The sequence below is a fragment of the Dryas octopetala genome, chromosome 6, assembly GCF_963921425.1.
Source record: "Dryas octopetala chromosome 6, drDryOcto1.1, whole genome shotgun sequence".
Classification (NCBI taxonomy): Eukaryota; Viridiplantae; Streptophyta; class Magnoliopsida; order Rosales; family Rosaceae; genus Dryas; species Dryas octopetala.
Genome location: NC_141371.1, coordinates 7,720,509 through 7,747,829, shown reverse-complemented (window position 1 = coordinate 7,747,829; position 27,321 = coordinate 7,720,509). Strand labels below are relative to the sequence as shown.

General features: G+C 35.0%; 4 protein-coding genes and 1 pseudogene across 4 annotated transcripts; 3 read left to right on the top strand and 2 right to left on the bottom strand.

Moving 5' to 3' along the window:
* Positions 1–438: 438 nt before the first annotated feature.
* On the top strand, positions 439–2,929 carry LOC147281912 (DEAD-box ATP-dependent RNA helicase 38-like; annotated as a pseudogene).
* Positions 2,930–3,668: 739 nt separating this feature from the next.
* Positions 3,669–4,836, top strand: LOC147281911 (Tetratricopeptide repeat (TPR)-like superfamily protein). The gene is made up of 2 exons (XM_086248576.1): positions 3,669–4,205; positions 4,316–4,836. Exons 1-2 carry the CDS (start codon positions 3,922–3,924, stop codon positions 4,743–4,745), a joined length of 714 nt encoding a protein of 237 aa, XP_086104702.1. The 5' UTR covers positions 3,669–3,921; the 3' UTR covers positions 4,746–4,836.
* A 127-nt stretch (positions 4,837–4,963) lies between these two features.
* VPS37-1 (Modifier of rudimentary (Mod(r)) protein) lies at positions 4,964–8,185 on the bottom strand. Its single transcript, XM_086248577.1, has 7 exons — positions 7,864–8,185; positions 7,299–7,505; positions 6,408–6,495; positions 5,789–5,828; positions 5,640–5,686; positions 5,420–5,540; positions 4,964–5,290 (listed from the first exon to the last, which is right to left on the bottom strand). Exons 1-7 carry the CDS (start codon positions 7,875–7,877, stop codon positions 5,127–5,129), a joined length of 681 nt encoding a protein of 226 aa, XP_086104703.1. The 5' UTR covers positions 7,878–8,185; the 3' UTR covers positions 4,964–5,126.
* A 10,363-nt stretch (positions 8,186–18,548) lies between these two features.
* LOC147281909 (protein RGF1 INDUCIBLE TRANSCRIPTION FACTOR 1-like) lies at positions 18,549–20,240 on the top strand. Its single transcript, XM_086247391.1, has 4 exons — positions 18,549–18,693; positions 18,805–18,993; positions 19,123–19,341; positions 19,684–20,240. Exons 1-4 carry the CDS (start codon positions 18,691–18,693, stop codon positions 19,909–19,911), a joined length of 639 nt encoding a protein of 212 aa, XP_086103517.1. The 5' UTR covers positions 18,549–18,690; the 3' UTR covers positions 19,912–20,240.
* Positions 20,241–23,202: 2,962 nt separating this feature from the next.
* On the bottom strand, positions 23,203–24,442 carry LOC147281908 (RING-H2 finger protein ATL52-like). The gene has a single exon (XM_086249142.1). It carries the CDS (start codon positions 24,350–24,352, stop codon positions 23,306–23,308), a length of 1,047 nt encoding a protein of 348 aa, XP_086105268.1. The 5' UTR covers positions 24,353–24,442; the 3' UTR covers positions 23,203–23,305.
* Positions 24,443–27,321: the final 2,879 nt, after the last annotated feature.

The following is a 27,321-nucleotide window of genomic DNA, read 5'->3' as shown; positions in this document are numbered from 1 at the left end:
ATATTATGTTTCTTATTAATTTTGTGTATTTCTTTGCTTTCAAAAAGTTTAATTTGTTTCAACTTGTAATTCTCGTGAAATCGAATGTTGATGGGACATTAACTTGTATATCAAGTTACCTTGTATACAATGCACATCTAATATTTAACCTTCAAAGTTTCTTCATCTGCATTCCAGAAGATTGTGAAGTAGTAGGATATCATCCCATACTTATCATGTTCATCCCAATCTTAAATTTTCAAATTATATATACTCTCAAATTATGGTGATTCAATTGTCATCAACTCATGTGATGTTAGAAAGAATGAAACAATTGAAATCATGTTTATAAAGACCATTTCAATGTTTGATTCAAATATTAGAAAATTTATTTGGGTTATGGTAATTTACTTTTTAAGCCTTTTATGGTAGGAGAGTTGATGAAGGTGAGTGAATTGAATGTGGCTGCAGAGTTTGGAGGTTCTTCAGAAAATGGGCAAGTATACAGGGATGAATTGGGAGTGTGCTGTGCCAAGTCTGAATTCTACACCCATTTATAACAGGGCACCAATAACAGCCCATGTTGTGATTGGAACTCCTGGAACAATTGAAAAATGGATGTCATACAAAAAATTGGGTGTGAGCCGCGTGATGGTTCTTGTTTTGATGAGGCTGATTACATGCTGGCTGAGGTAATCATATCATGCATCCCCTTATTTGCTTACTTGAAGGTCAAGTCTAAAATTTCATGGTTACTTTGTTTGCTTTAATGTGATTCCTGATTGTCTGGTGTTGCAGGTCTTAACTTGCAGTGAAACAACTTCAACTCAATTAGTAATTGCCCAAAACTAGCCTTTGGGGCAATAGATATAAGGTCTTTTTTCATTGTTGTAATGTCATACGAATAGACCTGTGCCCTTTAAGAGTCTAAGTTGGTTTAGCATCTTTTCGGCTTGGGTTGAGAATTGTTTATAATGATTTATGCTTTTTATATATGTACATATGGTTGACCATAAATGGTAAAAACATTGTGCAGGATGGCTTTAAAGATGAATCTTTTTTAAGGATAACGAAGGAGACAGGTAAATTTAGCTCTCACTGCCAGGTTGTTAAACAATCTTTAAACTTTTATTGCTTACTTTTCATTGTCTTTAGTACTGTTACTTCTTGAATACTCAATTACATGTGAATGAAAATTAACATTGTTGGTTTGGTGGTGGAAATAAAGGATTAATTAGTGGTTATGGCATACAAACTGACAGCTGCTTGAATAGGGAATGTTTGTGTGATTAAGTTGTTTGTATGGAATGGTGATTGACTTCTTCCTGTAGCATTCTTTTTTCAGGTCCTTCTCTTTTCTGCTACATTCAATGAAGATGTTAAAAGTTTCATTTCAAGGGTTGTAAAACGAGACCACAACCAACTTCTTATAAAGAAAGAAGAGCTATCTTTGGAAGCTGTAAAGCAGTACAAGGTGTACTGCCCTGATGAACTGACCAAGATTGATGTGATTAAAACCAAAATATTTGGTCTTGCAGAGAACTTGGGGCAGAGAATTATATTTGTACAGTGCAAAAATGTTGCATCGAGCATTTGTTGAGGATGGTTATCCGGTTACTACCATTCATGGTGCCCTCACTGCCGAAGATAGAGACAAAATAGTTAAAGAGTTTAAAAATGGTTTAACCAAAGTTCTTATATACTTGCTCGGGGCTTTGACAAACAGCAGGTTCTCGTCCATTCTTTTCTCCTTTTGCCTTACGAAAAGCACTTCCTTTGTACGAGTTTGTATATCTTATGTGTTCATCCCTCTTCTCAAGTGACGTAAGGTGTGTGATAAAAGAGATAAATATAATGAGTGTACACACCTGTTACATAGAAGTTTTACTTTTATCTTACATGCCTTATAATATTTGATTTGTTGACGTGATACCTTTTTGTAGGTTAATTTAGTTATCAATTATGATCTTCCAATCAAGTATGAAGAAGGTTCTCCTTGGATACGGCCACCGCAAGAGCCTGATTATGAGGTCTACTTGCATAGATGTGGCAGGGCAGGGCGTTTTGGTCGCAAGGGTAATAAGTTTCTGATTCAGGAATCTGTCTTTTAGTGGGGGTGTCTCCAACTCAAATTTTAAAGGAGCTTAATGGATTTTAAAATCTATAGAATCTATCAAAATCCAAAGAAATTGGGTGGAATTCTTATAGAATTTGTTATGTGTAATAATGTATTCAAATCCAACCAAATTCATTAAAATCCTTCACTTAATGAAATTCATGACTTTTTTAGGACACTGGATTTCATTAAAATCTATTAAAATATAAGTTGGTGACACCTAAATTTCATTGAAATCCATTAAAATCTAAATTTGGGACACCTAAATTTCATTGGACTTTTAAAATCCAATTAAATATAAGTTGGGACACCCCACAAAATGGAATCAATGACTGAGTGATGTGTGTATATGTAATTATGCAGGAGCTGTGTTTAACTGAGTGAGTCTTCAGTGGGGCGTGCCCCAGTGAGGCATGTCTCACATGAGGTGGGACCCACATGATTGTGGGTCCCACCTCATCATGTGGGTCCCACCTCATGTGAGACATGCCTCACTAGGGCACCCCCCATAGAAGATTTATCCGTGTTTAACTTGCTATGCTATGATTGGGATCAGCTGCACGTGGCAAGAATTGAGCAGTATTATAACATCCAAATGCCAGAGGTAATTATTTGAACCTCATCTTACATTAACTCCGATTGGTTCCTAGGAAACATAGGAAGCTCATATTTTATACATAATTGAATGCCATAGTAGATAGATGTTGTATGGTATATTTGCATTATCTAATTGCATTTTTGCTACTTTGTTTACAGGTTGAGATCAGTGAAGACGATTTTGAACATGCTCTCAGAACAGCTGGTTTTTGTAATTACGGTTCAGTTAGAAATTGAGACATGCTCCTAGTTTGACCAGCTGGTTTTTGGACAGCTAATTTTTCATGACACCACTGTTCAGATTTAGAAATTATGCTAAACATTCAATTACATCTAACAATATATCAAGACTAACGTTTTTGAATAACTATAATAAAAAATTCTAAGAAACTGAAGAGAAAAAAAAAAAAAAACCAATAGGGATTCCAAATTAGGATTTCAAATATACATGGCGGTAACTATAATGAAATACTGATATATATAGGAGTGCTCTAAAACTAACTAATTAGTAAGTTAATACGAAACTAATCATACTTTTGGGCCCATCACATTACTAATCTCATAATCCGAACCGTCTATTTTTTAGATCATAATTCGAAGATCATCATTGTAAAAAATCAATTATATTAGAAATCATTTAGTCATCTAATTCTGATCAAATAAATAGACGATCACTGTTTTCGATAAAAGCATATAAATAATTGTTATCATAATCAAATGGCTAAATGATTTTCGATTTTAGAAATTTTTTATAGAAACGATTTTTGAAGTAGAGCCTAAAACATAAATTATTCAAATTTTGAGATTACATTATGCAGTGAGCCCAACATGTTAGTTAGCTTTATATTAACTTGTTAACCAGTTAGTTTTAGAGCATTCTTGTATATTATATATATATTGACGTATTATTTAAGATCTTTAACAATATTTATAAAAAGAAAAAGAAAAATTGAGAAACTGATCAACCCAAAATTAAAAACTCGGATCGCAATGTTTACATGGCCCAATGTGAGCCCAGTTTTACCACCTGAGTTTTCAAACAAAGCCATTACAACGCCCAATGGTCTCTGAACACGTGGCAAACTTATTCACGCGCCACGCTTCTTGAAATAGCCACGTGGGAAACGCTTAGCCGCCCACCGAAGCTGTTGCCAAACCAAAACCAAACGAAGGCGAAGTCCGGGAGAAGCTCGGAGTTGGAAGACTCTGGTCGCAGTTGGGCTGAAGCCATGGCGACCCGGCTTGCGCGAAGAGCAATAGCGTCATCGTCTCTAATTCGAAGATCAACGGTGGTGCACAATTCATCATCTGTGACGCTGATCACCGTTGGCGGCCACGGTGGGTCCCAATCAAAGAGGCGCTCATCATCATCATCATCATCATCGTCGTCGTCGTCTTCGTCCAGTAAATCTGAGAATGCGGAGAAGCCAGTGGACCGTCTATCAGCGGTGATAGACGCTGTCAACGACCGCAAACTCCCTTCCGAGCTTCGTGGTCAGCGCAACACCATCAGGTCCCCAGCACCCAAATTCTATTTCATTGTTCTAAATTTGATTTGGGTAATTGGGTTGTGTTTATTATTCATTATTATTGAGAATTTTCAATTTTGGGGTTGTGGGTCAGGTCAGAAACAGACATAATCAACGTGGTGGAGCAAAGAATATGGCATTCAATGGAAGAAGGTCAGTTTGAGAACTTACCAGGAAAAGGGAAGCCCCTAAACCTGAGTAGCAATCCTCATGCAGACCCAGCTGAGGACACCCTTTACAGAATCCTCTCTAAGAATGGCTGTGCTCCACAGTGGATTGAGCTCAACAAAGACATAAGGAGTATGGTATCTGAGTGGAGAGTGGCTCTGAGAAAGGCATGGGCAAGTAAGAATTGCAATAAGGAGGATCACTCAAAATGGGTTCAAACTTCTGAGGCTTTGAAGTTGCAGTTGCGACACATCAATGATAAGGTTTTGCAGTATAATCTGATTGTTCCCTTTGGCAGACAAATGTTTGGACTCAAGTGGGAGAAGGAGCTGAATCGCTTGGAATTGGAAGAATAATATTATTTGTTAGTTGTTAGTTTGTTACCCACATTGGTTCTTTTTAGGCTTTGCTTCTTCAGTAGATGGGTAACATGTAATAGACTAGGAAGTTGTAATAGATAAAATGTTTTGGCACTTTATAAGCTTCAGTAGTTTAAAATGGAACCCTTGTATTGAGTTTACAGTTTTAAGCTATTGCCACCAACTTTAAAAACAATATGCTTATATACACAGAATTGCTATAAAAACTCAATACTAATATGATATGACAAACAGTTACCACATGATACGCACACTCATACACAACACAACAAGAAGAAGCAACGATTGAAAGTACTATTTTGAACTTTTGCTGATAAATATCTACTAAAATGTATACATGTTTTTGTCATAATAAGTTCATCCAATCGAAGATGTTTTGGCTGCAAGATGAATGAGCGCTCGCCGGTGGAATGTAGTACGAAGCTTCTTGTATTTCTGCACAAAAGCCCCGAGCTCGATCTCCCTGTCAAGAAGCTGCCTGTGCAGATTTTCAGATTCCTCCTCTGTCTTGTTCATCGAGTCTGCACACACGAACAATATTTCATGTACCAACAAACTCAAGCACACGGCCTATCATTGCACATTGCCTTGGCAATACATAATCAATATTAACTTAATGTACAATTTCAAAAATTGTCATTACTACATACCTTGAAGCCTTTGGAGAAGGGAAGAGGGGGAGCATAGCTTCAAAGTTTCTTCTTTCTGCCTCTCAAGCTCATTTAGCCTCTCTTGGGCGGCCGCCAACTCGGTTGTTCTAATAATTCTGCACTGTAACCACAAAAAAACAGGAGAGAAAAATTCTACAATCAATACAATAATTTTGCCACTAGTATGTGAATGAGAAACCAAACAATCATAAAACCTTACCTGGTTTCTAAGTTCCACCATGCGTGGTTCCTTTTCCAAGTTTTCCCCTGTTTGAAAAAATTAAATTTAGACTCTGTTTTCTCATGTAAAATTCAACCAGAGAAAACAAATATAGTTTAAAATAGCCAAAAATGAAACCAATGACTCACTGGATAGCTGCAGAGTTTCCTTCCGTAGCTCCTCTCTTACCTGATGTGGTCAGTAGAAAAGAAAAACACATAAAGATATGTCCCAAAATTCAAAGTACCAGAAACAAAGCAACTACATATCATGTTAAACATACCAACTTTCAACCCAAGTATAAATATGGGTTTGCATAAAACCAACAAAGCCATAAGCCATTATATCAAGGATTTACTTAATGTAAAGGCAAGTATAAATTCTACTGACAGAATGTGGGTGCAGCAAGAGTACAACTCCCTCGAGGAAACTACATTGTCAATCATAAATACATGGCTAAAAAAAGTCTGGATTACAGATCATCACAAATCAATTCCACGAACACAATCCAATTATAGTTCATGTCTACGAATTTCAGGCAATTAGATGACCATAAAACCACAAATTCTGTGGTGAACACCAATATGTTGTCAGTCCTATTTATTCCTCCAAGAGAAATATTTGCACAGCCAAATACAGTCAAGTGGGGTCCATGACCAAACAATCAAACCACAGCTAGAATACACTTGTACTGACTAATACAATAGGAGTGATTCTATATCTGAAAAGTGAAAACATGTGCAATATAAAGTATAATTTAAAACTTACATTATTTTGAGTTTTGACCTGGTCGAGCGAAAGGAAAAATTGTTGGTATGCATCCTTGTCAGACAAAAGTTTCCGTAGCTCATCAATACTAAAAACATTAAAAGGAAATAATTAAAGACTACATCATTATACATATTTGTTGAGAATATAAATATGATTCTCAATTATACCAAGTACCCAACAACAAATTCACTAAGTGAACAACATAGGTCATTTAGCAAATATGCTCTGCCAAAGACTCATAAAAAATATCATTTTCTCAATAAATATCATTTTATCAATAAATACTATTCTTGATATGTGTAAATCATATATCAGAATGCAGCATGGAACAACCACATGCAAAATGTAAATCATCCCACATACTTGCTTTTCCTCTTCCTACTAGAACTGCCAATAAATTAGACACGCATTGCATGCATGTCTCTGTCCCATCTAGTTCTAAAAATATAAAATTACATAAAACAAACCTAATTTCTAAGCTTGTGTGTGTTTACGCCTAAATTAAATACAAATTGTTTTCTCGTATTAGTCATCAACTCCTTTTCAACATTCTTCAGTCTATCAAAAACTTCTGAGCTTTGTTTTTAATTCCAGAAAAGGCAAGTCATGAGCCGCTTCCAACAAAACTTACAACTACCTAAAACAATCAATAAGTAATGGCAACAAAAGGACTCTACAAGGATTTGCAGATTTTGATGTACAATCTGAAGCATAGAAGCGACAAGTAGATATATAATAACCTATAAAGAGAAGATTAATAGACAATGAATAACTAGAAAATCACCATTTATAACAACCTATTCTACAACCCTAAAAATTTGTACTTTGAAAAAGAAAATTCATCATTCACATAAAATCAACAGATATCCCTAGCACCGGGATTCCTACCTTTTGTCCTTCAAAACAGCAATAACACCGGCTGCTTCCGCAGGCGAAACATGTGATGTAGGCCTTTGTAAACTCAAACTGCTAGAAGCTGCAGCGCTGTTTGGAGTTGCCGGACGCGAAGAGGTTGGGGAGCTAACTGAGGGAGGATACCAGGACTGCGAAGGAGCAGCCTCCGGATGTGACTGAGATTGTTGCTCCTGAGATCCCCTGTAAGTAAAAACATGGTTAGACCTCCAGCTCCAACACGCAACACCATCAAACCACTCAAATTACGCAATTTGCACTTCATAATTGCACATTTCAACAATCTGGACCATAAAATTGCATTCTTTTATCTGTTTTCAAAATCCTGATTACATTTACCGCAATTTCACAAACCAATTCGATTAATCAATCTATTCGAAGAAAAAATTTGGGAAATTTAAACCGTCGTATACGATCAGATGGCAAAATTGACGAAAACGCCATAAAATCAATCAAAATTTCGGAATTCAACGCTACAGGTAACAGGCCTACGATTCATTCACAAATACCCTAACCTACATCGAAAACCAAAGAAACTTACCAGAACTTGAACATGGCTCGAAGAGCTTGTGGACCGTCCGATCAATCGAGCTGGCGAAGGAATGGAATTGAAACAACGAATCTAAACTCCGCAGAGCGAACAAGAGAAACGTAGGAGTATAGGACCTCAAAGACGACGAGATGAGACTTCGAAAGCTCAAGATCTCTCTCTCTCTCTCTCTTTCTCAGGTTATGTTTTCTTGTGCTATATCAGCGGTTCACGTCTCCGTCGAGATTGATGACAATACGCGTGGATTGGTCTGATTGGATGACAACGCGTGCGAGGAAGCTGAGGATTGCAGAAGATAGGAGACCTGAGCGAAAAAGGAAGATGCAAACTTGCAAAGGAACAGCTACGAGTGGCGACACGTACTTCATCAACTCTACCTATTGGGCCGGCCTTGGAGCCCAATAACTATGGGCCATTGGTTGGTGGATAATCAACTTATGGGCTTCTATATAGCTCTCAAAATGCAGCCTAGGAGCTGATCTGATTACTATGGGCCGTGGCCACGTGGGGCTACAATACTACAAATTACTCTAAATCTATTTTACGGCCCTTAATGATAAACAAATCCACTTAAAAAAGTTGCAATGATAAATAAGTCCACCTTATATAAATAAAGCTCACGTTATGTATGTTTCATGTTTTTGACACTGAACGCTCGGTGGGGGTTTTTTTTTTTTAACTAAGCAAATTGTCACTGTCGCACAATGACAATCAATAACACTATAACACGAGTGTTTTTTGTAATTCAAATAGCTAGTGTCACATAGTGGCTATCTTTACCACTGTATAACAATGGCAATTTCCGAGCACTCGGCTTATTAAAGTGGACTGGCTTATTACCGTATTTTTACAGGTGGGCAGCTGATCATGGGTTTTTTCATTTTAGACTTAAAAAAACCCTTTAAATTACAACATTACCTTTAAAGTTATTCATATCCTCTGATTTAAGAAATTATTTTCTATAACGATAACAACTTGTGGCGTGTTGATGAAGTATTACAAATCTATAAAAGTAAGAGTTTAAGATTTAAAATTTAGGTATTAATGATTGTTTACGTATTATAATTTGAGTAAATTCATAACAATACCACCTCAATATGGGGTGCTGTCATGTGTAATAATTTCTCGACAATCACATAACTAACAAAGACTACCTTTGTACTTTGAGATGTATTATGGGATTGTCTTGATAATGTGCCTTGTTTTTATTGGTTGAGGGCTTCTGTCATTTTAGCCTTTTGGTGACACAGTATCTAATCTAGAGCCATTGCATGTTTTGTGCTCCACAGGGGGGTGCATCTTTGCAGTTTCTCTGTACTTTCTTCATGTCAAATAAAATATACATTGAGGAAAAGGAGATTCCCATTTTGGTTGTAAAGACCCCTCTGGGTATTAATGAGATTTGAAACTATGATTGGTACTTTGGAAGGTAAACTACATTATTATACAAAAATGCTTGGCTGGTTAACGGCAACATATATGGAGATAGATAGAGTAGGTTGGCTAATCATGTTGGTGGTTAAAATGATATGACGATACTTAACATTAAATTATGTGAATTTTGCTTATAGAGGATTGACTTATTGGATTCAATGAAAAGAAGGGTCTCAGATGTGTATGAACACAAGAAAAAGTCCCATATATATGTTTGATTATTCAGTACATTCGAATTCAGTATGCAGAACAAAGATTCCAATTCAATAACAAACTATGAGATTCCCTTAATAGACGCGAAAAATACTCATTTTATTCGTATAAATTCACTTGAATTTAGAATAATCTTGGACACAAACTTTGAGTCTCAAAATGGAATCTTTTGCCTACAGATCTATGACTCTAATCACGGATTCGAACACCATTATTCGTAATTGGAAATCAGAACTGAGACCTAAACCCAACACACCCATAAATTATGTTGTAAGCGGCATTCTGGCTTTCCCCTTTTATAAGGAAGAAACATCATCCCCATATATAACAGGACCAATTGCTACTACTCCTTTGATTCACAAAAAAGACACTGTGGTGCAGCGATTAAGAAAATTTTGGGGTGGAAAAGTTGGACAATCTCCCTTTCTAAAGAAAAATGTTACCATAAATGTACAATACTGTCAATTCTTAAATGTCACACAGTTCATGCATAACAATATAACATAATATAAATAAAATAGGAAAATGTTAAGAGTCCTAACTTTTTTTTCTCAATATTTGTTTCTCACTTTATGTGTCATTACTTTATTAGACAAAGTACTTCATTTTCTTTTTTAGGTTTTATTTTTTACTTTTTATTTTTTAGTGTCTAATGTATAAATATTATGTAAGTTGAAAAAAAAAATTGGGAAAAAAAGTTAGGATCCCTAACACTACTGAAAAAATAAGAAAAAAAATATATAAAACATAAAAAAAATTAAAAAAGAACAAAATATATAAAAGAGAAAAGCTTACCCTACGACAGAGAAATTTAAATATAAAAAGGACAAGCTAGCTCAAGTAATGTTGAATTTCTAGGACCACTTATTTTTATGATGCTGCTGTGTCATTCCAACAACTGATCATATTCTCTTACTCAACCCTACCGCTATAGTACAATATTCCTTCACATATATTGATAATTTATGTACTATAATTTCTCTGAGTAAACCCAAATTTCCAATCACACTACACATCATAATTAGTAGTATTACAATACCCATTGCGGAAGCCTAAAATCTCCAAATTTGGAAATCTCAAACTATTTAAGACAGGATTTAAGGTTAGGATTCAGATATCCATTGGCAGATAATTGGCACTTTGGGAAGTGCCATGTGGTGACATATGATGCACCCGCATCTCATGGATATGATTAACCTTTTGTTATTCTTTTTAAGTTTAGATTGTTTTGTAACATGAGGATTATATATATATATATAAAATAGAGATAATTAGGCTTAAGTTAAAAAAAAAAAAAATTTTAGATGGAGACATAAGTGTTTTAAAATTTATAAGAAAATCTTTTTAATTTATATTAATTTATAAAAAAATCTATTTAATTCATAATAAAGTCCTTTTAATTTATAAGAAAATCATCTCAATTCATAATAAAGTCATTCCCCGATTTAAAGGGTATTTCTCCCAATTTGAAGGGTTTTTTCCTTCCTAGGATATAGAGTAGACTTTGTAAAGCCAAAATCTCGGAGTTAAAACATAACATAAAGCCGTCAAACAAGAAAACTAAAATGACTTAATTAAAAATCTTAAATCACTATCGATCTTGGTTTAAAAAAGACACATAAAATAGACTTAACTCTAAGTCTTCTTATATAATATTATAGAGGTATATATTGGACAAAATATTAGAGATTTCACGTTCTCGTGAGCCTTGATTAATTCCTACAAAAAGGTGTTCGACCCTTCAAATTAGCATGCATATTTTGCGAAATCCAATGCACGTACCCTCCATGGCCAGGTTCTTTGGTTGCCTTTTGCTACCTCACGAAAAGTTGAATTTGATCCTCCTACTGTCCTACATAACATAACCCATCAAGTAAAGATATTGAATTTGTTCCTCGATGATAAAGCTAGTAAAATACTAATATTTATCATAATACATTATTTGATAATCCTAATATTTTTTAAAGCAAATTATAATTTAGTATCTCAATTTTACATGTTTCAATTTAATACTCCAACTTTGAAAACTTGTAAAAAAGTATCTCAATTTTCAGTTTGTGTCAAAATAGTACCTCTGTTAGTTTTTCTGTCAAATAAATCGTTATCTGCTGATGTGGCAAAGGTATTATTGTCTTTTTACCCACATTTAAAAAATAATAATATTTTAAAACTTTTGAATAAATTTTTTTTCTAAAAAAGTTAAAACTTTCAAAAATAAAAAAAAATATTTGGGGTGGAGAATGGCAAGGAGGGTCGGGGGGTGAGGGGGACTAGGTTGAGGTTTGGGTAAGGGGGTGAAGGGGGTGGGTCGGGGAGGGGCTAGGTTGGGTTGGGTTGGGTTGGGGTAAAGAGGTTGTTGGTGGGTGGGGGGTGCGACGTGGCTGGGGGTGGGGGGAGGGTGGGTCGGGCAGAGAGAGGGGGATGGGTGCGACGGGGCCAAAGCTGGGGGGAGAGTGGGTCGGGCATGGAGAAGGGGTTAGTGCGACGGGGCTAGGGCTGGGGGAGAGGGGGTGCGACGGGGCTGGGGTGGGGGAGAATGTGGCAGGTTGAGGAGGGGGAGGGGGAGGGGGAGGGGTGGGGGCGGGAAAGGACGGGGCTGAGATTGGATGGCTGAGGGGGTGGGGGGGACGAGGCTGGGAATTGGAGAAGGGGAGAAAGGGTGTTGCGTGGGGCATGGCTGGGGAAGAGGGATGGTAAAAACAATTTTTAAGAAAATTTTTTATTTTAATTATTTTTAGAAAATTTTTTTATTCAAAAGTTTTAAAAATATTATTATTTTTTAAATGTGGGTAAAAAGACGAAAATACCTTTGCCACATTAGCAGATAAAGGTTTATTTGACAGAAAAACTAACGGAGGTACTATTTTGACACAAACTGAAAGTTGAGGTATTTTTTTGCAAGTTTTCAAAGTTGGGGTGCTAAATTGAAACAACATATAAAGTTGAGGTACTAAATTATAATTTACTCTATTTTTTATTAAAAAACCAAGAGTGGCGATAGTAAGTTGGTATATTATGATAATGAATAATACTATATTTATCACATTTTTATACCACATTTTTATACCATCTTACGTGTCATTATTTTACTGGACAAGATTTTTGTTTTTCTTTTTGGATTTTTGTTTTTATTTTTTAGTATCCAATGTATGAATGCCATGTAAGTTGCCACAATTTTGCTGGTATGAAATTGTGGTATAAAAATGTGGGATATCTACCACTACTGTATGATAATACATCATTTAATCATCCTAACATTATTGATAAAAAAATAAGAGTGACGACATTAAGTTAGTATATCTTCTCAAAATTTGTTTTTAACCCATTCGACTTTTTTTAACATAATCTATATAAATATAGCAAATATATTTGCTAAGCAAAACATTCAAAATTTCATCAATCGTTAAGTCATAGACTCATATGCCACTTTAAGTGAGAGAACGGTCAAATTAAAAAGAAAAAAAAAAAAAACGGGAGGAGGGCCCGTCACTAGCCTCCTAGTAGCAACTTTGGTGAGGAATACTCTAAATTTATTTTTTGTTTTGTGAAGTATTGTCCTTTAAAATAACTTTACACAAAATTAAAGTTGTACTATGAACATAGGTGATCCTGTTAGAAAAATACTAAAAGCTAGGACTTAATTATAATGAGTGTTATCGATCAATGTATGATTCAACTCTGCCACAATTGTCTTTCCATTAAGACAAGCTTGGTAGAGGAATTTGGTTTTATTTATATTTTTATGATCTAAGCTTACATGCAGTTGCATGAGAATCATGAGATGCTCAACAATAAATACCCAATTGGGGACATGCAATGGGAGCCTTTAATGTACCAAGTGTGACCAAGACGTTTATATCGTTAGCATCATTATTGCTTGTTGTTTGTTATCAGTTGGGCTACTTCTAATATTACCATAGCTATTAATGATTCGATTTATCTAATTAGGTTGTTGTTGGATTTTACAAGATGAGGACATAACGTTAGCATAAGACTCATTCATTATGATTTTGATCAAGTTTGAAGGCCTGTCTCACATATGGCAAAATCGCTTTCAGATGATTATAAACGTTTTTTATTTTGTTGGTTATCGTTTTACTCAAATAAACAACTCAAATTTTTTTTTTTTTTTGAGTTTAGAGAGCTTTCAGATCAATATGTATTATATATGCAGAAAGCAATTGCGTTTTGTTAAACTTTTTTATGCATCTCTAGACTCTAACATAAACTTTTTATGGGGAAAAAATACTTAACATGTACAAAAACATTCCCAAATAGAAATGGATTCTTTGTTGTGACAAAGGTAGATCATTTTTAACGGAATATAACGGAGGTCTGACATTGAAATCATTTTTAAATTAAGGTGTCACATTGAGTAAAAAAATTTATTAGGTGGTGAATTGAAAAATGGATCAAAATTTAGGTGAGTAAATTGTTAAAAAATCCAACCTTATTTTTATTAAGTTTAATACTAGCCATGTATTAAAGTTTAAGAATTACGAATTTATGAATGTGACTCTATACATACTTTAAATGTGTTATAAATTCACTTTTTTTTTTTTAATACTAGGTCGTTTGACACTGTTTTTAGAACTGTAAAAAGCGGTTTCAAATTAGTAAAATCGCTTTTGGTTGCGTTTAGTAAAAATGAATAAAAGCGTTTTTAAAGAGTTTTTGAAGAAGATAGGTGCTTCTTCATATGAACCACTTATAATTTTTTAAAAAAATTTGTTTGTGCTTCTTAGCAAAAGCGCTTCCAATAAAAACGCTATTAAGTAAAAACGCTTCTAAAAAATAATGCATGTCAAACGGATAAATCTTTCGAACCTAAGTCTTTCAAACACGTAAGTGGGCTAAACCATATAATGAGAGCATCTTACAAATAAAATAAAAAGAGAATCTAAGATTAATTATAGATGGCAAAGTTTGAAGATGTGTGGGTATCTTTAGAAATTAGAAGTATAGCACATTCTATATGAGGTTCTTGTTCAAGTCTTTTGGTTGGGTGCAGACTGCAGAGAGCTTTTAAGTCTCATCATATCCTCCCCCGCAGAATATGCATCATCGGTTTCACATCATTGTTCATGCCTCCTCTTCCTTTATCAGTTTATCCCCCCTTTTCTTCTTTCACGGGAAAAAAGCTTTTCATGAAGGTGAAAAAAAAAAAACCCCTAATTTTGGTCCTTTTCTTTCTCATTTTGTCCTAAACCAACCTTTAACATCTTTTGCCATAAAAAGCTTAGTCCCACTTTAACATAACTTTCCTACTGTTCAACATATATACCACATGAAAGGGTTTCTTAAGAGTTAAGAAGAGAATTAGAAGAAAACAAAAGATATTAACTTGATTCGGTCATTATTGCGTGTACTCATGATAAATATAAACGCTCAATTCTCTTTTTAATTTTCTATGATAATATCTGAAGGAAAATTTTGAGAACTAACCTTTTTATGTTTTCATTAAAGACTTTTAGTCATTTTTTAAGAATTAAAAAATCTAACTCTTGAAAGCACTTTTCTATGGGAGCTCGAACACTACTCGAGATTTAGATTTCTAAATTCTAAAAAATTGATCAAAAGTCTTTAAATAAAACAAATTGTGACTAATTTTTCAAATTTTCCTAATCTTATATGAGATGAGACTCATGATAATAGTGTAGAATCCTTTGTGATATAGTAATAATAGAGTGTAGGATCCACTTCAGGTGGAATAACCCTAGCCTGTAGTATCCACCTCATGTGATAGAGTTAGGTAAAATATTAGGAAATTAGAAAAATTGGGTTCTTATTTTCTTAACTTCTTATATTAGAATATATTATGGAGTGAATATAATTTACAGTCAAACTCATACTTCTTGATGAAAATCACCTTAAATACAAAGAGCCTAGAAAGCTAATGAAAATCTTCACTTTATTGATTTCCATTATATGAGAGAAATAAAGTAATTGATTTCCATATTTTATAAAAAAATTACTAATACTTATTTTTCTTTCCTAAGATTCCTAATACTTACTTTGAGAATAAGAATCGAGTGTCATTCAATAATCAATATGTCTGGAAGAAAGAATTTTCCTTTGTAAATCAATCATGCCCAAATGATTGTACTTAATTGGATCATGTCTTAATTAAGTACCACACTGATTATTTTTAATATCACATATTCCCCTGCATTATTTTTAAACAAAGGCTTAAATTACCATTCAGTAGCCAATATTTGAAATAGTTAAATAAGTTATCTAAATTCTCTTTCCTTGTGGACTATTTCAACATTTTCATACGTAGATATATAAAAAGAAGGTTCTTTGGTTTCTTACCTGGTGAGCCAGTAGAGCGCGTTACTTTACGCTTAAGCTACTAAAAGATGTCTTTTTTTTTCCTTTTTTATTGTTGGACAATGCCAATTTGTCTTTTTTTTTTTTTTAATCATTAAGTGTTCAGCATTAAAAACATCAGAAGAGTTATAACATAAGTTTTATTTGTATAAAGTTGACATATTTATTATTACAACCTTTTAGATAAGTTTGCTTATTATTAAAGACTGTCAAATAGATTTTAGAGTAATTTATTTTAAAAATAATAATAAAATCTCAAGAAATAAAAAGATAAATCCTATCAAATAAATTGATGACAGTTAAATTAAAAAACACAAGTTAGGAAAAATAGTTTGAGCAAATAGTATTTTCTTAAAAAATAATAATGGTGGTCCCAACTTTTTTTGGTTAAGATTATAAATCTTTCCAAAGCCATAAATATTATCTTTTTCGCCACATTTTAATGGCCCCTAATAGATATGGTGAGACCATTAATATGGGGTGATATATGTTTATTAAAAATTCATGTTTTTTTTATTTGATTAAAAATTTATTAATACATGCTGCTGGATACATATGCCGGCACATTGTATAATTGTACTTTTAAAAAATATATTTTTAATTAAAACATTTAAAAATATAAACAGCTTTGAAATTGCTCATTGTTTGCTTAAATTAAGCTAATATTAAATCCCTTCCGACATGACATGCTGCCTAATATTATGCATAAAGAGCCTAGCTTGATGACCAACCCAAACGTCAGCAATGTAATTTTGTAAAATGTATAGTCAAAATACCACGCCTTATTTATTTAATAATTTGGCAATCACCTTGGCTACATCAAGATGCATTCTTATTGTGCTTTTTTTTTTTGGATATTTATTTTAAAAGTCAAACTTGAAAAAAAAAGGCTAACAAAAAAAAGACAATAATAATACACGCTACAGTAAATCTCAAACCGGTCTACTTTAAAGAAATACGCGTGACACGAAATCCACCAAATGCTCGGTATTGTATATCGAGTACTCGACAATTGCCACTATACAACAGTAGGTATTTGAACTGTATGAAAATAATACTTATATAGATATATTTTATGTATTTTCTTACATAAACAACAATTCAAGCTTAAGAAATCACATTCATCCATATTATAACGTAAAAATAATTGTTACTAATTGCCACTGTCTTAATTAAAAAAAAAAAAACCAAAAACACATAGAAATTATAACGTGGCTTTTTTTTGTTGTCACAAAGTGAATTTATTTGTCATTATAATCTTTTAGGTGAGTTTAGTTATTATGCATTGAGGGTTGTAAAATGAGCTTTAAAATAATTGACTTTTTAAAAAAAAAAAAAATTCTTATTGTGAATCTCACTTTATTTATATATCTTTGCTTATACATTCCACACACGGTTTTCCTTCCAAGATAAATAAAGAAAACATATTGAAAATTTATGTATTTTCTGAAAATGATTTTGTGAAATGAATATAAATGTATTTGTGGGAGCACAAATTATGCACAAGTGAAAATGTCGATCTAACCCTTGCAAAAACAAAGGGAAAATAAAAAGGTATTAAAATTGAGGGAATGTTGATGTTCCAAGAGCAAAATAAGTGTGTTGCTACACTTTTAACTAATGGTTCTTTTACACTTAATAATATTTTGTATGGTTAGTGAAATACGTGTCACGTTTTTTATCAAATATAATAATATTTTAAGCGTTGTCTCATTGTAGTGTATTTCAAATTTGATTCTTTAGTTATAGACATTGGTGTAATATTTTTCACGTGATCTCGTTGTATCTGCACCAATGATTTAATTTGTATATATTTTATCAGTAATGCTACACTTATCACATTTTTATACCACAATTTCATACTATCTTACATGGCATTCATACATTGGACATTAAAAATTAAAAATTAAAACCTAAAAAAGAAAAAAGAAATACCCTTCCAGTAAAGTAATGACACATCAGATATGATATAAATGTGGAAGAAAACATGTGGGACAACTAGCATTATTGATATTTTATCTAGCAATTTGTCTCACCATAAAATACGTGTCATGCCATATTATGAATTAACGGCTTGTTTAAACTTCCATAATTTTTTTTTTAAAATTAGTAGGATACTATTTTAATGGGCTTGTATTTTCCTATTTTGATCGGAGGCTACTATATATATTGTATTTATTTCAAAACCATTGAGAATATTTTTTTTTACTGGATAACAATTCAGACAACTATTAAAAATAAAATGAGTGTAATAGAATTAGAAATTTTGAAAAATTATATTGTCAATCCATTTTCACTATTTACCTCTTCAGTTTCAAGAATTAATCTTTGATTCCTTTCACAGTTGACCGTCAATCTCATGCCACGTGGAAGTCCCGCCACGTGGAACTCAGAGAGGCCTATATCATATTTGATGAACAACTAATTGGCCTATGCGTAGCCTAGTGGGTGACCTCGAGCGTACGTAGAGACGCAAAGAAGATCCAAAGTAGCGTAAGCGCCAAACCTACACATCCCTGTCCATTCATCTGACGGTTCTCGCTTCACCTCAGCCACCACGCCCCATCTCAGCCGTCCATTCCCTTAAGCCCTCGCCACATTAGTTTATGAGCCTTGTCCCCTAGTCTAAGCGTTGTTGTGTTGTTGAAGTCTAAGTTGCAGGTCGTTTAGGCCTCCTCTCTCTCTGCTCTCTGCTCTCTGCTCTCTCTCTCTGCAAGTACTCTCCGCCCGAGAAATTTCCAGTACCCACTGGCCATTGGGTGCACCCAAAGCCCCATCTAAAGCACACTTATCACATTGTTTCAGACACCCATTTATGCACATTCAGCTAATTTGACAATGGTAATGTGAAATGCTCTCTCTTTCTCTCTCTAGAAATGTGTACCCATTTCAGTCCCTCTGCTTTCTCACGCTCACATCCACTGTTGGGTATCTATTAAATTAATTTAACAGGACACAACAATGTCAATGTTGGTGCCTCCATGGCTAGAGCCATTGCTCACCACACCATTCTTCAATGTCTGCCGCACTCATGGAGACGCAGCCAGAAGCGAGTGCAACATGTTCTGCTTGGATTGCAGTGGAGATGCATTCTGCTTCTATTGCCGTTCCTCTAGACACAAAGATCACCAAGTGATTCAGGTGGGTCTCCATTTCATTCAATAACCCTCTTCACCCAATTTGCTCAGTCAATGTCTGCAAATGAGCATCACTTGGGTAATTTTATTTTTGGGTTTTTTTTTTTTAATTTTTTTTGGGGGCTTTTAATAGATAAGGAGATCTTCATACCATGATGTGGTGAGGGTTGCAGAGATACAGAAAGTGTTAGACATAAGTGGAGTTCAGACTTATGTGATAAACAGTGCCAGAGTTCTGTTCTTGAATGAGAGGCCTCAGCCTAAGGCTGGGAACAAAGGGGTTGCGCACATTTGTGAAATCTGTGGCAGAAGCCTCTTGGACCCATTTCGATTCTGCTCATTGGGTTGTAAGGTTAGCATTTTTTCTCTTATTTTCTATTCTTCTTCAATGTTCAATCAACCCCTAATTGCTTCACATTGTGCTCATCATTCACATCACGCACAAGGGTCATACCCAATAACCCATCGCTCATACATCATCACCCACATTTCATCAAATACGCATCACCATCACCATCACCATCATTTTTTACCCACCCTTGACAATGATCATTGTTATGAGCCAAGGCACCACCATGTATTATCACATCCATTGTAGATCCATAAGCATAATCATCTTGATTATGGTAATTAAATTGGGTTTTAACTTTTAACTAATTTCCTAATTTCTTTTTTCTTTTTTTGAATGCTAAAGCTTGTGGGAATAAAGAGAAATGGGGATGCAAACTTTACCTTAGAGGCAAAGAATGAGGAGGCAATTGGAAGAAGAGAAGGGATATCATCAAGAAGAGTGGCAATGAGAGAGGAAGAAGAGTTGCGTGAAGGCTCACAACAAGACATTTACCCGCCCACGCCTCCTCCACCTCCTTCTGCAACAAGAAGAAGAAAGGGCATTCCTCATAGGGCACCCTTTGGGCCCTAATTGGTAATTAACCCCTTTCAATTTCATCAAATAGAAAAAATAAGTTGCCCTTCAAACTTCAAACACATTTTTTTTCCAACCCATTATTTTTTTGGTGTCTTTGTTCAAGAAAGTGAAGGGTAAAGTCTTTGAAAGTGGGGGGTCAAAAAAGAAAAAAAAAAAAAAATGGGTATATTGGTATTGGGGTATAGAAGAAAGTTTGTTCCTTTTGGGTTTTGGGTCCCAAACAACAAATTCTCTCATTGTGAAGATGCAATAATGCATAATTGTTATTGATAGTTGCAAGGTGTACATGTCAATTAAGAAATTAAAAGCAAGTCTTTGTGGAATCCGATTTATAGTTTTTGTGGGCCCACCCACCACATGGGCCGTTCACATAAAGAAACAACAGCTTTTTATTTGTTTAATACAAGTAATGGGGCTAATCAACTTTCTATCATACCTTACCAAGTTTAGGGAGCTCCGTGAATTGGACATTTGATTTTTATTTATTTTATGTTTTTGCCATTAACATCAATACTATTTGACAAGACAACTCCCACGGGTGATACACTGATAGAAAGGTTAGCATGAATTATTTCTTTTGTTTGGATAAAGGAAATTCAAACTTAAAATCTCATCTAAGTATCTAACAATGCAGGAAAATATATTATTAGATTAATTGTTAGTTGGTGAACTTGGTGATAAGCATGAATACTAGATTTAGAGATTTTGGATCAAAACTCTTAAGTAGGTAAAAAATGTTAAAATTTACTTGATACGCATGATTTTTAATACAAAATAATTGTTTAAACTTTTGAGATGGTGGAAAACCAACAAAAACTTATCATGAATGTTGAAACAAGCTTCTGATGATCTATTAGTCAAAGGACGAGTTGCAACGAGTGATCAACCAAAACGTCTAAAATTTAAATCTTAACATATACGAAAACCTTCATATATTTTTTGCAATGCATGCATCTGAAGTTTACCTTAAAACTTTAGAAGAATGGAGGAGTGGATCGAAAATATTTTTCTCCTTTTTGCAATGCATACATTTGGAGTTTATCTTAAACTTTGTAAGAATGAAAAAGTGGGTCAAAAAGATTTTTCTCGTCACCCAAAACAAGGAATACTATGTGACATGAGAAAGTTTCAAAATTTAATTTATTGTCAAAAGTTGACATGAACCGATCGAAGAGAGGGACCAATGTGGTTTTATCACTTTATGGCACCGTCTATGACTCTATGGTTTTGTAAACTAAGCAGGGAAGCGCAACATGTAGGTAGGGTGAATGGGGATTGAATGGATGGATACTTGGGATCACATGGTGCCCCTTCGACAATTTAACTAAGATGGTAGGTATACTATTACTATTTATGATATCATCAGTGTGACCATTGACCTTAGTTTCAAACAAAAAAAGGGTGACCATTGACCTTAGTTTCAAAAAAAAAAGTGTGACCACTGACCTTCTTCTAGGGATCCATGAATCATGATGAAGCTCAGCCAACTGTTCAATAGTTTTTCTATGTTCTTTTTCTATTTTCTTCTTCAGCTAATTCCAACATCTTATAATGCAAAGTGAACTCCCAACACACAAAGTCAGACAATGATGAAAATGTATTAGATTAATCACATAACACTGGATTTCATATGAATTTTATTAGAATCGGACCGAGTTTAGACTATTGACAAAAGAAAAAAAAAAAACAGAGTTTAGACCAATTACTATCGTTACAAAACCTAAAACTGATTTAGAAAAAAAAAAAAAAATTAATGCTTGATACACCACATTTTTAGATTATATTGGCACTTCCTTAATACATGTGGAATTCACTTGTATCTCATCTCTATTAAAGATGGTGATATAAATGTGGTATGAATAGTTTTATAAAAAAAAAAAAAAAAGAAATTTTTAGTTGAGTCCTACTGTTTGTATCATCTCAGCTTACAATTTTTTGTATTGTTTTTTTAAAGTAAAATTTACTTATGTAAAACTCATAAGTCTCACTTCTGTTAAAAAAATATATACAAGAGACACATTTGAAATTGATCAAATAGTTTTATTCTATTTTCAGTTGTGTCTAAATCGTTTTGGTTGGGTAGTATTAAATGCTACGAAATTAGGTACAGGGGAAAACCACTTACTAAAAATATTATCAATGCAGATGTCAAAGACTCTGGAAATGTCATACAATTTATTGGCTCAAAAAGTCAAATTTTTTTACTGAATCTTGCCAATTACATAGGACTCTGTTTGTTGCTTCATTTCTTTCTCTTGTTCACATTAAATCAGACCACTTTGTATAAAACTTTTTGAAGGAACTTGTGCCAACTCTGCCAAACACTTGAAATTGAAGTGAACCTCTCTGTGATTCTTGCTTCATCATTGTCAGATTTTTGCCACTGCTTAATGTTTAATCACAACTCACAGGCAATTATCTCAATGACTTTTACCAAATCCCATCTTCTACTCTCTCTCTCTCTCTCTCTCTCTCTCCCAACATCAGCTGGACCACAAAAGCCCATTTAAGAGGAAGCCATGCTCAGGTTAATTGAACTCAGGTCCATGACAAATGGTCTTGGACTAGGCTTTTTCAAGCCCATTCAAATACCAAACATCACTAAGGTCCCGTTTGAGATTGTTGTGAAGGACTCAAAAGCTGTTTGTGGATGACAATTCTCAATCACCCACAGCAGTTTTGTTTGTTTGGTAAAAAATGAAAAAGTGTTTTGCCCCACAATTCTCAACTCCCGATAGTAGAAATAGAAAGCAAGTTTGTAGGTCTTTTTGAAAGTTGCAGTGAATCACAGCAACAATGAAAATTTTATTTTACCCATAATACCCTCATTTTAGTAATTATAAATAGCCACAACAGTTTTACATTACAATTTACCAAACACCTTCATACTGCTTTTTGTACTCACATCACTTTTGAAAATATGGTTTACCAAACACTCAACTGCTTTACTTCACAGCTACTTTATTTCACAGTTATTTTTTCTCACAGCAATCCCAAACTATGACTAAGATGCTAAATAAAAACTTCGAGAATATGTACAATCACCTCCAAACCAAACATATTAGATTAATTCAAATATTTTTATGCTAGTCAAAATTTGAAACTAGGATGTTTGAGTTTAAGCAACATTTTATGATCATCTTTCTAATTTCTGTCACTAAACTAATCATAATTGTTTTTTTAATAAATAACAAATTTTTATGGAGTAATGTGTTGGTGACTTGGTGTTAAGAAATAATGAATAAAGTCATCCTATCTTATTATTTTTTACAAAAGAAATCATTATAAAAGAAAAAAAATGAATACTCCTAACAAGGTAGATCACCTACAACATTTTATCGGACACGGTTCTCGTCTTAATATAAAAAATGAAAAAAAGTAGGTAATCCTAACAAGGAAGAACTCCATGGCCGTTGGCCGTGGCGGTACTGCTACTCTGGCCTATCCGCAGTTGTGAAAGAGATCTTATCAAAACCGAAGACATCCGATCGAACTTCCTCATCGATCGCACCTTGAACGATCCGCACTCCATAACAATCGCTTTCGAAGAATCAGAAGGAGACGAAGATGACGACGACGATGAAGATGGTGAAGATGAAGAGGGCTTGTCAATGTCATCACGCTCTGTCTGTATGCTAATAAGCACATGGGAATGATCCAACGACAACGACCTCTCCAACGACGTCGTTTCAAAACTCTGCTTATTATTATTATTATTGTTGTTGTTGTTATTCCCTTCTACAGGCAACAACACCAATGACACACAATGCCTGAGCAAACCATGATCTGGTTTTGGTAATTGGACCGCCATTGAAGTACTATTGCTAAGTACACCCACACCCCCTTGATCTGGGTTTTCATGAGGGTGTGGTGAGCAATTAACACTGGCTTCTTCTATGTCTCCATCTCTAACTTGATCATCATCATGATCATCATGACCATGAACATCTTCTACAAGCAATGATGTGACAGAGCTAATGGGTGCAGCTATGGCTGATCTACAAACTGGGCAATTTGTATGTGCCAAGAACCATTTGTCTATGCAAGAGTTGTGAAACACATGCTTGCAATTGGGCAAGAGTCTCACCATGTCACCCTCCTCTAACTCGCCCAAGCAAATCACGCACTCGCTTCGATCAACATGAAACAGTTGGCCATTTTTAGTCGAGTAAGAGAGGATTGGGATTGCACTGAGAACTTTCTCATTGACCCCAAAAGCGTTTTGGCCGATTGGTTGCGATGAGAGGTTCTCAGCAGCAGCAGCTTCTTGCAATTGTCTTTGTCTCTGTCTCCTCCTGCTGAGGAAGAACCGTACCACTATGAAATGGTATGCGAGGATTGCCAGAGTGGTGCAGACCACGCCGGCCATGGAGATCAAAAGGGGTGTGAAGTAAGACCCTGAAGAACCTTCGACTGGGGACCCAACGCCCTCCATGGCTCATTTCCTTTTGGGGTGTGTTTTGCTTTGTTTGCCAATTGTTTGAGACTTTGCTTGTGAATTGGGTTTGGTGCTTAATTCACAAAGACTGAGTAAGAAAGACAGACAGGTCTATAGGAGCCTCTGCTTGTGAATTGGGTCATGAATATATATAACTATAGGAGGAGCGTAGGGTTGCATTAAAATTGGGGTTGATCCGTTGAGAGCTTCAAGTGGGTTACACGTAACAGCAATTGGGTGTGGACAGTGACCAGGGTCAAGTTTCTGTGGTACAGCTTTGGACAAGTGTTGGTGTGACAGAGAGTAGTGAAATCCAAATCATTTGGGTGGCTATGAAATAATATTTTGTGATAGAGACAACAAAGATTTGGTATTTTGGAGATATCCAAGCAACCTATCTAATTTAATTTTGCAAATGAGTTTTGGACAGGTGGGTTGCTTTAGGGGACAGAGAGGTCACAGAGATTATCCAAGGAAACAATAATTTTGACTAATTGGTGCCATGGGACCTCCCGCCATGTGTGGCTTTTTGTGGTCACTTGGGTGGTGGATGCTGACCAATTTCCCACACAGACAGGCCCAGTAGAAGATTTGTTTGGGTATGATTTTGGTGCCTCTGTCTCATTAATTTATTTGGTTTTGTTATTGCAGCCGCTCCATGTTTTGTGGGGCAGGGGCAGGGACTAGGGACTAGGCATATTTGAAATCCATGTCAAGCGGCATGCTCCTCATGCTTTCTATTTGATCAAAATTCTCTCAGCAACTCATGCAAATTCGAAAGAAGTTTCATAGGTTAAACAGAGAATATTCCATAGACAATGGGCTTTAGACCATGAGATTTCCACACAAAAATGGGCCAAAGGGGTTGGCATAAATTTTACTGTAGACTCAGGTGTCGCCCAAATTTCAGGTCTTGAAGGCAGTGGGGGATGACAAGCCTACGTGGGGAAATTCTCAGAATGCTGCCTTTACTGTGAAGTCAGTTTGTGAGATGAAAATAGGCTTTTGCTTCTACTTGTTGGAACTTATGGACATGGAGAAACAATGGACTGGGGGCTCGATCTGCTGCTTTTCTAGGTAGGGGCATGTAATGCATTAGAGGCCTAAATTATGGGGGGCTTTTACCCAAGTCTCATGCTGGTTTGGGACAGGAAGATTGCCTGTGGTGCTAGACTGCTAGTAGAGATGGATTCGGAAATTGCAGTGCCATTGGACTAGAATGACGGCGAATTTCACCCCCCTCCAAATCTAGGAGCTGGTTTTGTAAGATTGTTCATGATTTTTTTTTTGGGTAATTAAGATTGTTCATGTTTTTTTCTAGGTAAATAAGATTGTTCATGTTTTCGATCTTTTTTCGGGTAAATAAGATTGTTCATGTTCCTGTTTACTGGGACAAGAATGGTGGCAGATAAGGTGTCACTTTGTTTGAATCACCCCATCCTTCTTGGTGTTGGTACTAGAAATAATTTTCCACGTGCCATTTCCCTAAACTTGCCACGTGGATAGGAGCACCAGCGAAAATCAAAACCAGTCAAAAAGAATCTTGACTTCTCGGCCGAGTACAACCTCTCGGCTGTAGATAGCTACTCAACAATTTTGGCCGGAGTAAACAAGCAGACAAATTATACCATTAATACATTTCAAACTGTACCTAGTGCAAGTTATGTTTTTACGCCTCTCAAGTCATATACTAGAGTTTTTCAGTTTGTGCTATAGACTATCTCAAGTCGTTCGTTAGGACATCCCAAGTCGTTCCTTGAGAGTTTCAGTTCCTAGCTTTAGGCATCTTAATGGTTTATACCCTTGATGTCTTTCAAATTGTACCTGGTGACATTCTAAGTCATATTTTGACGCTTCCAAAGTCGTATCCTAGAGTTTCTCATATCGTACCTTAAGAAATCTCAAGTTGTTTCTTAGGGCATCCCAAGTCGTTCTTTGAGAATTTCACTTTTGTAAGTCGAGGTATTTTAATTGTTTATACCCTTGATGCATTCAAAATTATACTTAGTGACATCCCAAGTTATGTTTTGCGCTTTCAAAGTTATACCCTAAAGTTTCTCAAGTCGTTATTTAGGGAATCTCAAGTCGTTCCTTGAGAATTTCAGTTCGTAACTTGAGACATTTTAAATGTTTATACCCTTGATGCATTTCAAATTGTTCATAATGACATCTCAAGTCATGTCTTGACGCTTTCAAAGTTATACCTTAGAGTTTCTCAAATTGTGCCTTAGGTCATCTCAAGTCGTTCATTGAGAATTTTAGTTTGTATCTTAAGGCATTTTAAATGTTTATACCTTTAATGCATTTGAAGTTTTACTTAATGACATCTCAAGTCATGTTTTGATGTTTCCAAATTCATACCCTAGAGTTTTTCAAGTCGTTCCTTAAAAATTACAGTTCGTAACTCGATGTATTTTAATTGTTTATACCCTTGATAAATTTCAAATTGTACCTAGTGACATCCCAAGTCATGTCTTGACGCATCCAAAGTAATACCTTAGCGTTTCTCAAGTCGTGCCATAGGGCATTTCAAGTCGTTCCTTGGGACATACCAAGTCGTTCCTTGAGAATTTCAGTTCGTAGCTCGAGGCATTTTAATTGTTTATACCCTTGATGCATTTCAAATTGTACCACGTGACATCTCAAGTCATGTTTTGATGCTTCCCAAATCATACCCTAGAGTTTCTTCGTTCCTTGAGAATTTCAGTTCGTAGCTCGAGGCATTTTAATTGTTTATACCCTTGATGCATTTCAAATTGTACCATGTGACATCTCAAGTCATGTTTTGATGCTTCCCAAATCATACCCTAGAGTTTCTGAAGTCGTTCTTTAGGGAATCTCAAGTAGTTTTTTAGAGCATCCCAAGTCATTTTTTAATAATTTCAATTTGTAGCTCAAGGCATTTTAATTGTTTATACCCTTGATACATTTCAAATTTTACCAGGTGATATTCCAAGCCATGTTTT

Excerpts from the sequence above, each read along its gene's own strand:
- VPS37-1 (XM_086248577.1), bottom strand. Across the intron at positions 5,829-6,407 it reads AGGTCAAAACTCAAAATAAT|GTAAGAGAGGAGCTACGGAA; the intron begins GTAAGTTTTAAA and ends TGACCACATCAG. Across the intron at positions 5,541-5,639 it reads TGGTGGAACTTAGAAACCAG|TGCAGAATTATTAGAACAAC; the intron begins GTAAGGTTTTAT and ends TTGTGGTTACAG.
- LOC147281909 (XM_086247391.1), top strand. Across the intron at positions 18,994-19,122 it reads AAGATCACCAAGTGATTCAG|ATAAGGAGATCTTCATACCA; the intron begins GTGGGTCTCCAT and ends GGCTTTTAATAG. Across the intron at positions 19,342-19,683 it reads TCTGCTCATTGGGTTGTAAG|CTTGTGGGAATAAAGAGAAA; the intron begins GTTAGCATTTTT and ends TGAATGCTAAAG.
- LOC147281911 (XM_086248576.1), top strand. The coding sequence starts at position 3,922 with ATGGCGACCCGGCTTGCGCGAAGAGCAATAGCGTCATCGTCTCTAATT. Across the intron at positions 4,206-4,315 it reads GGTCAGCGCAACACCATCAG|GTCAGAAACAGACATAATCA; the intron begins GTCCCCAGCACC and ends GTTGTGGGTCAG.
- LOC147281908 (XM_086249142.1), bottom strand. The coding sequence starts at position 24,352 with ATGGAGGGCGTTGGGTCCCCAGTCGAAGGTTCTTCAGGGTCTTACTTC.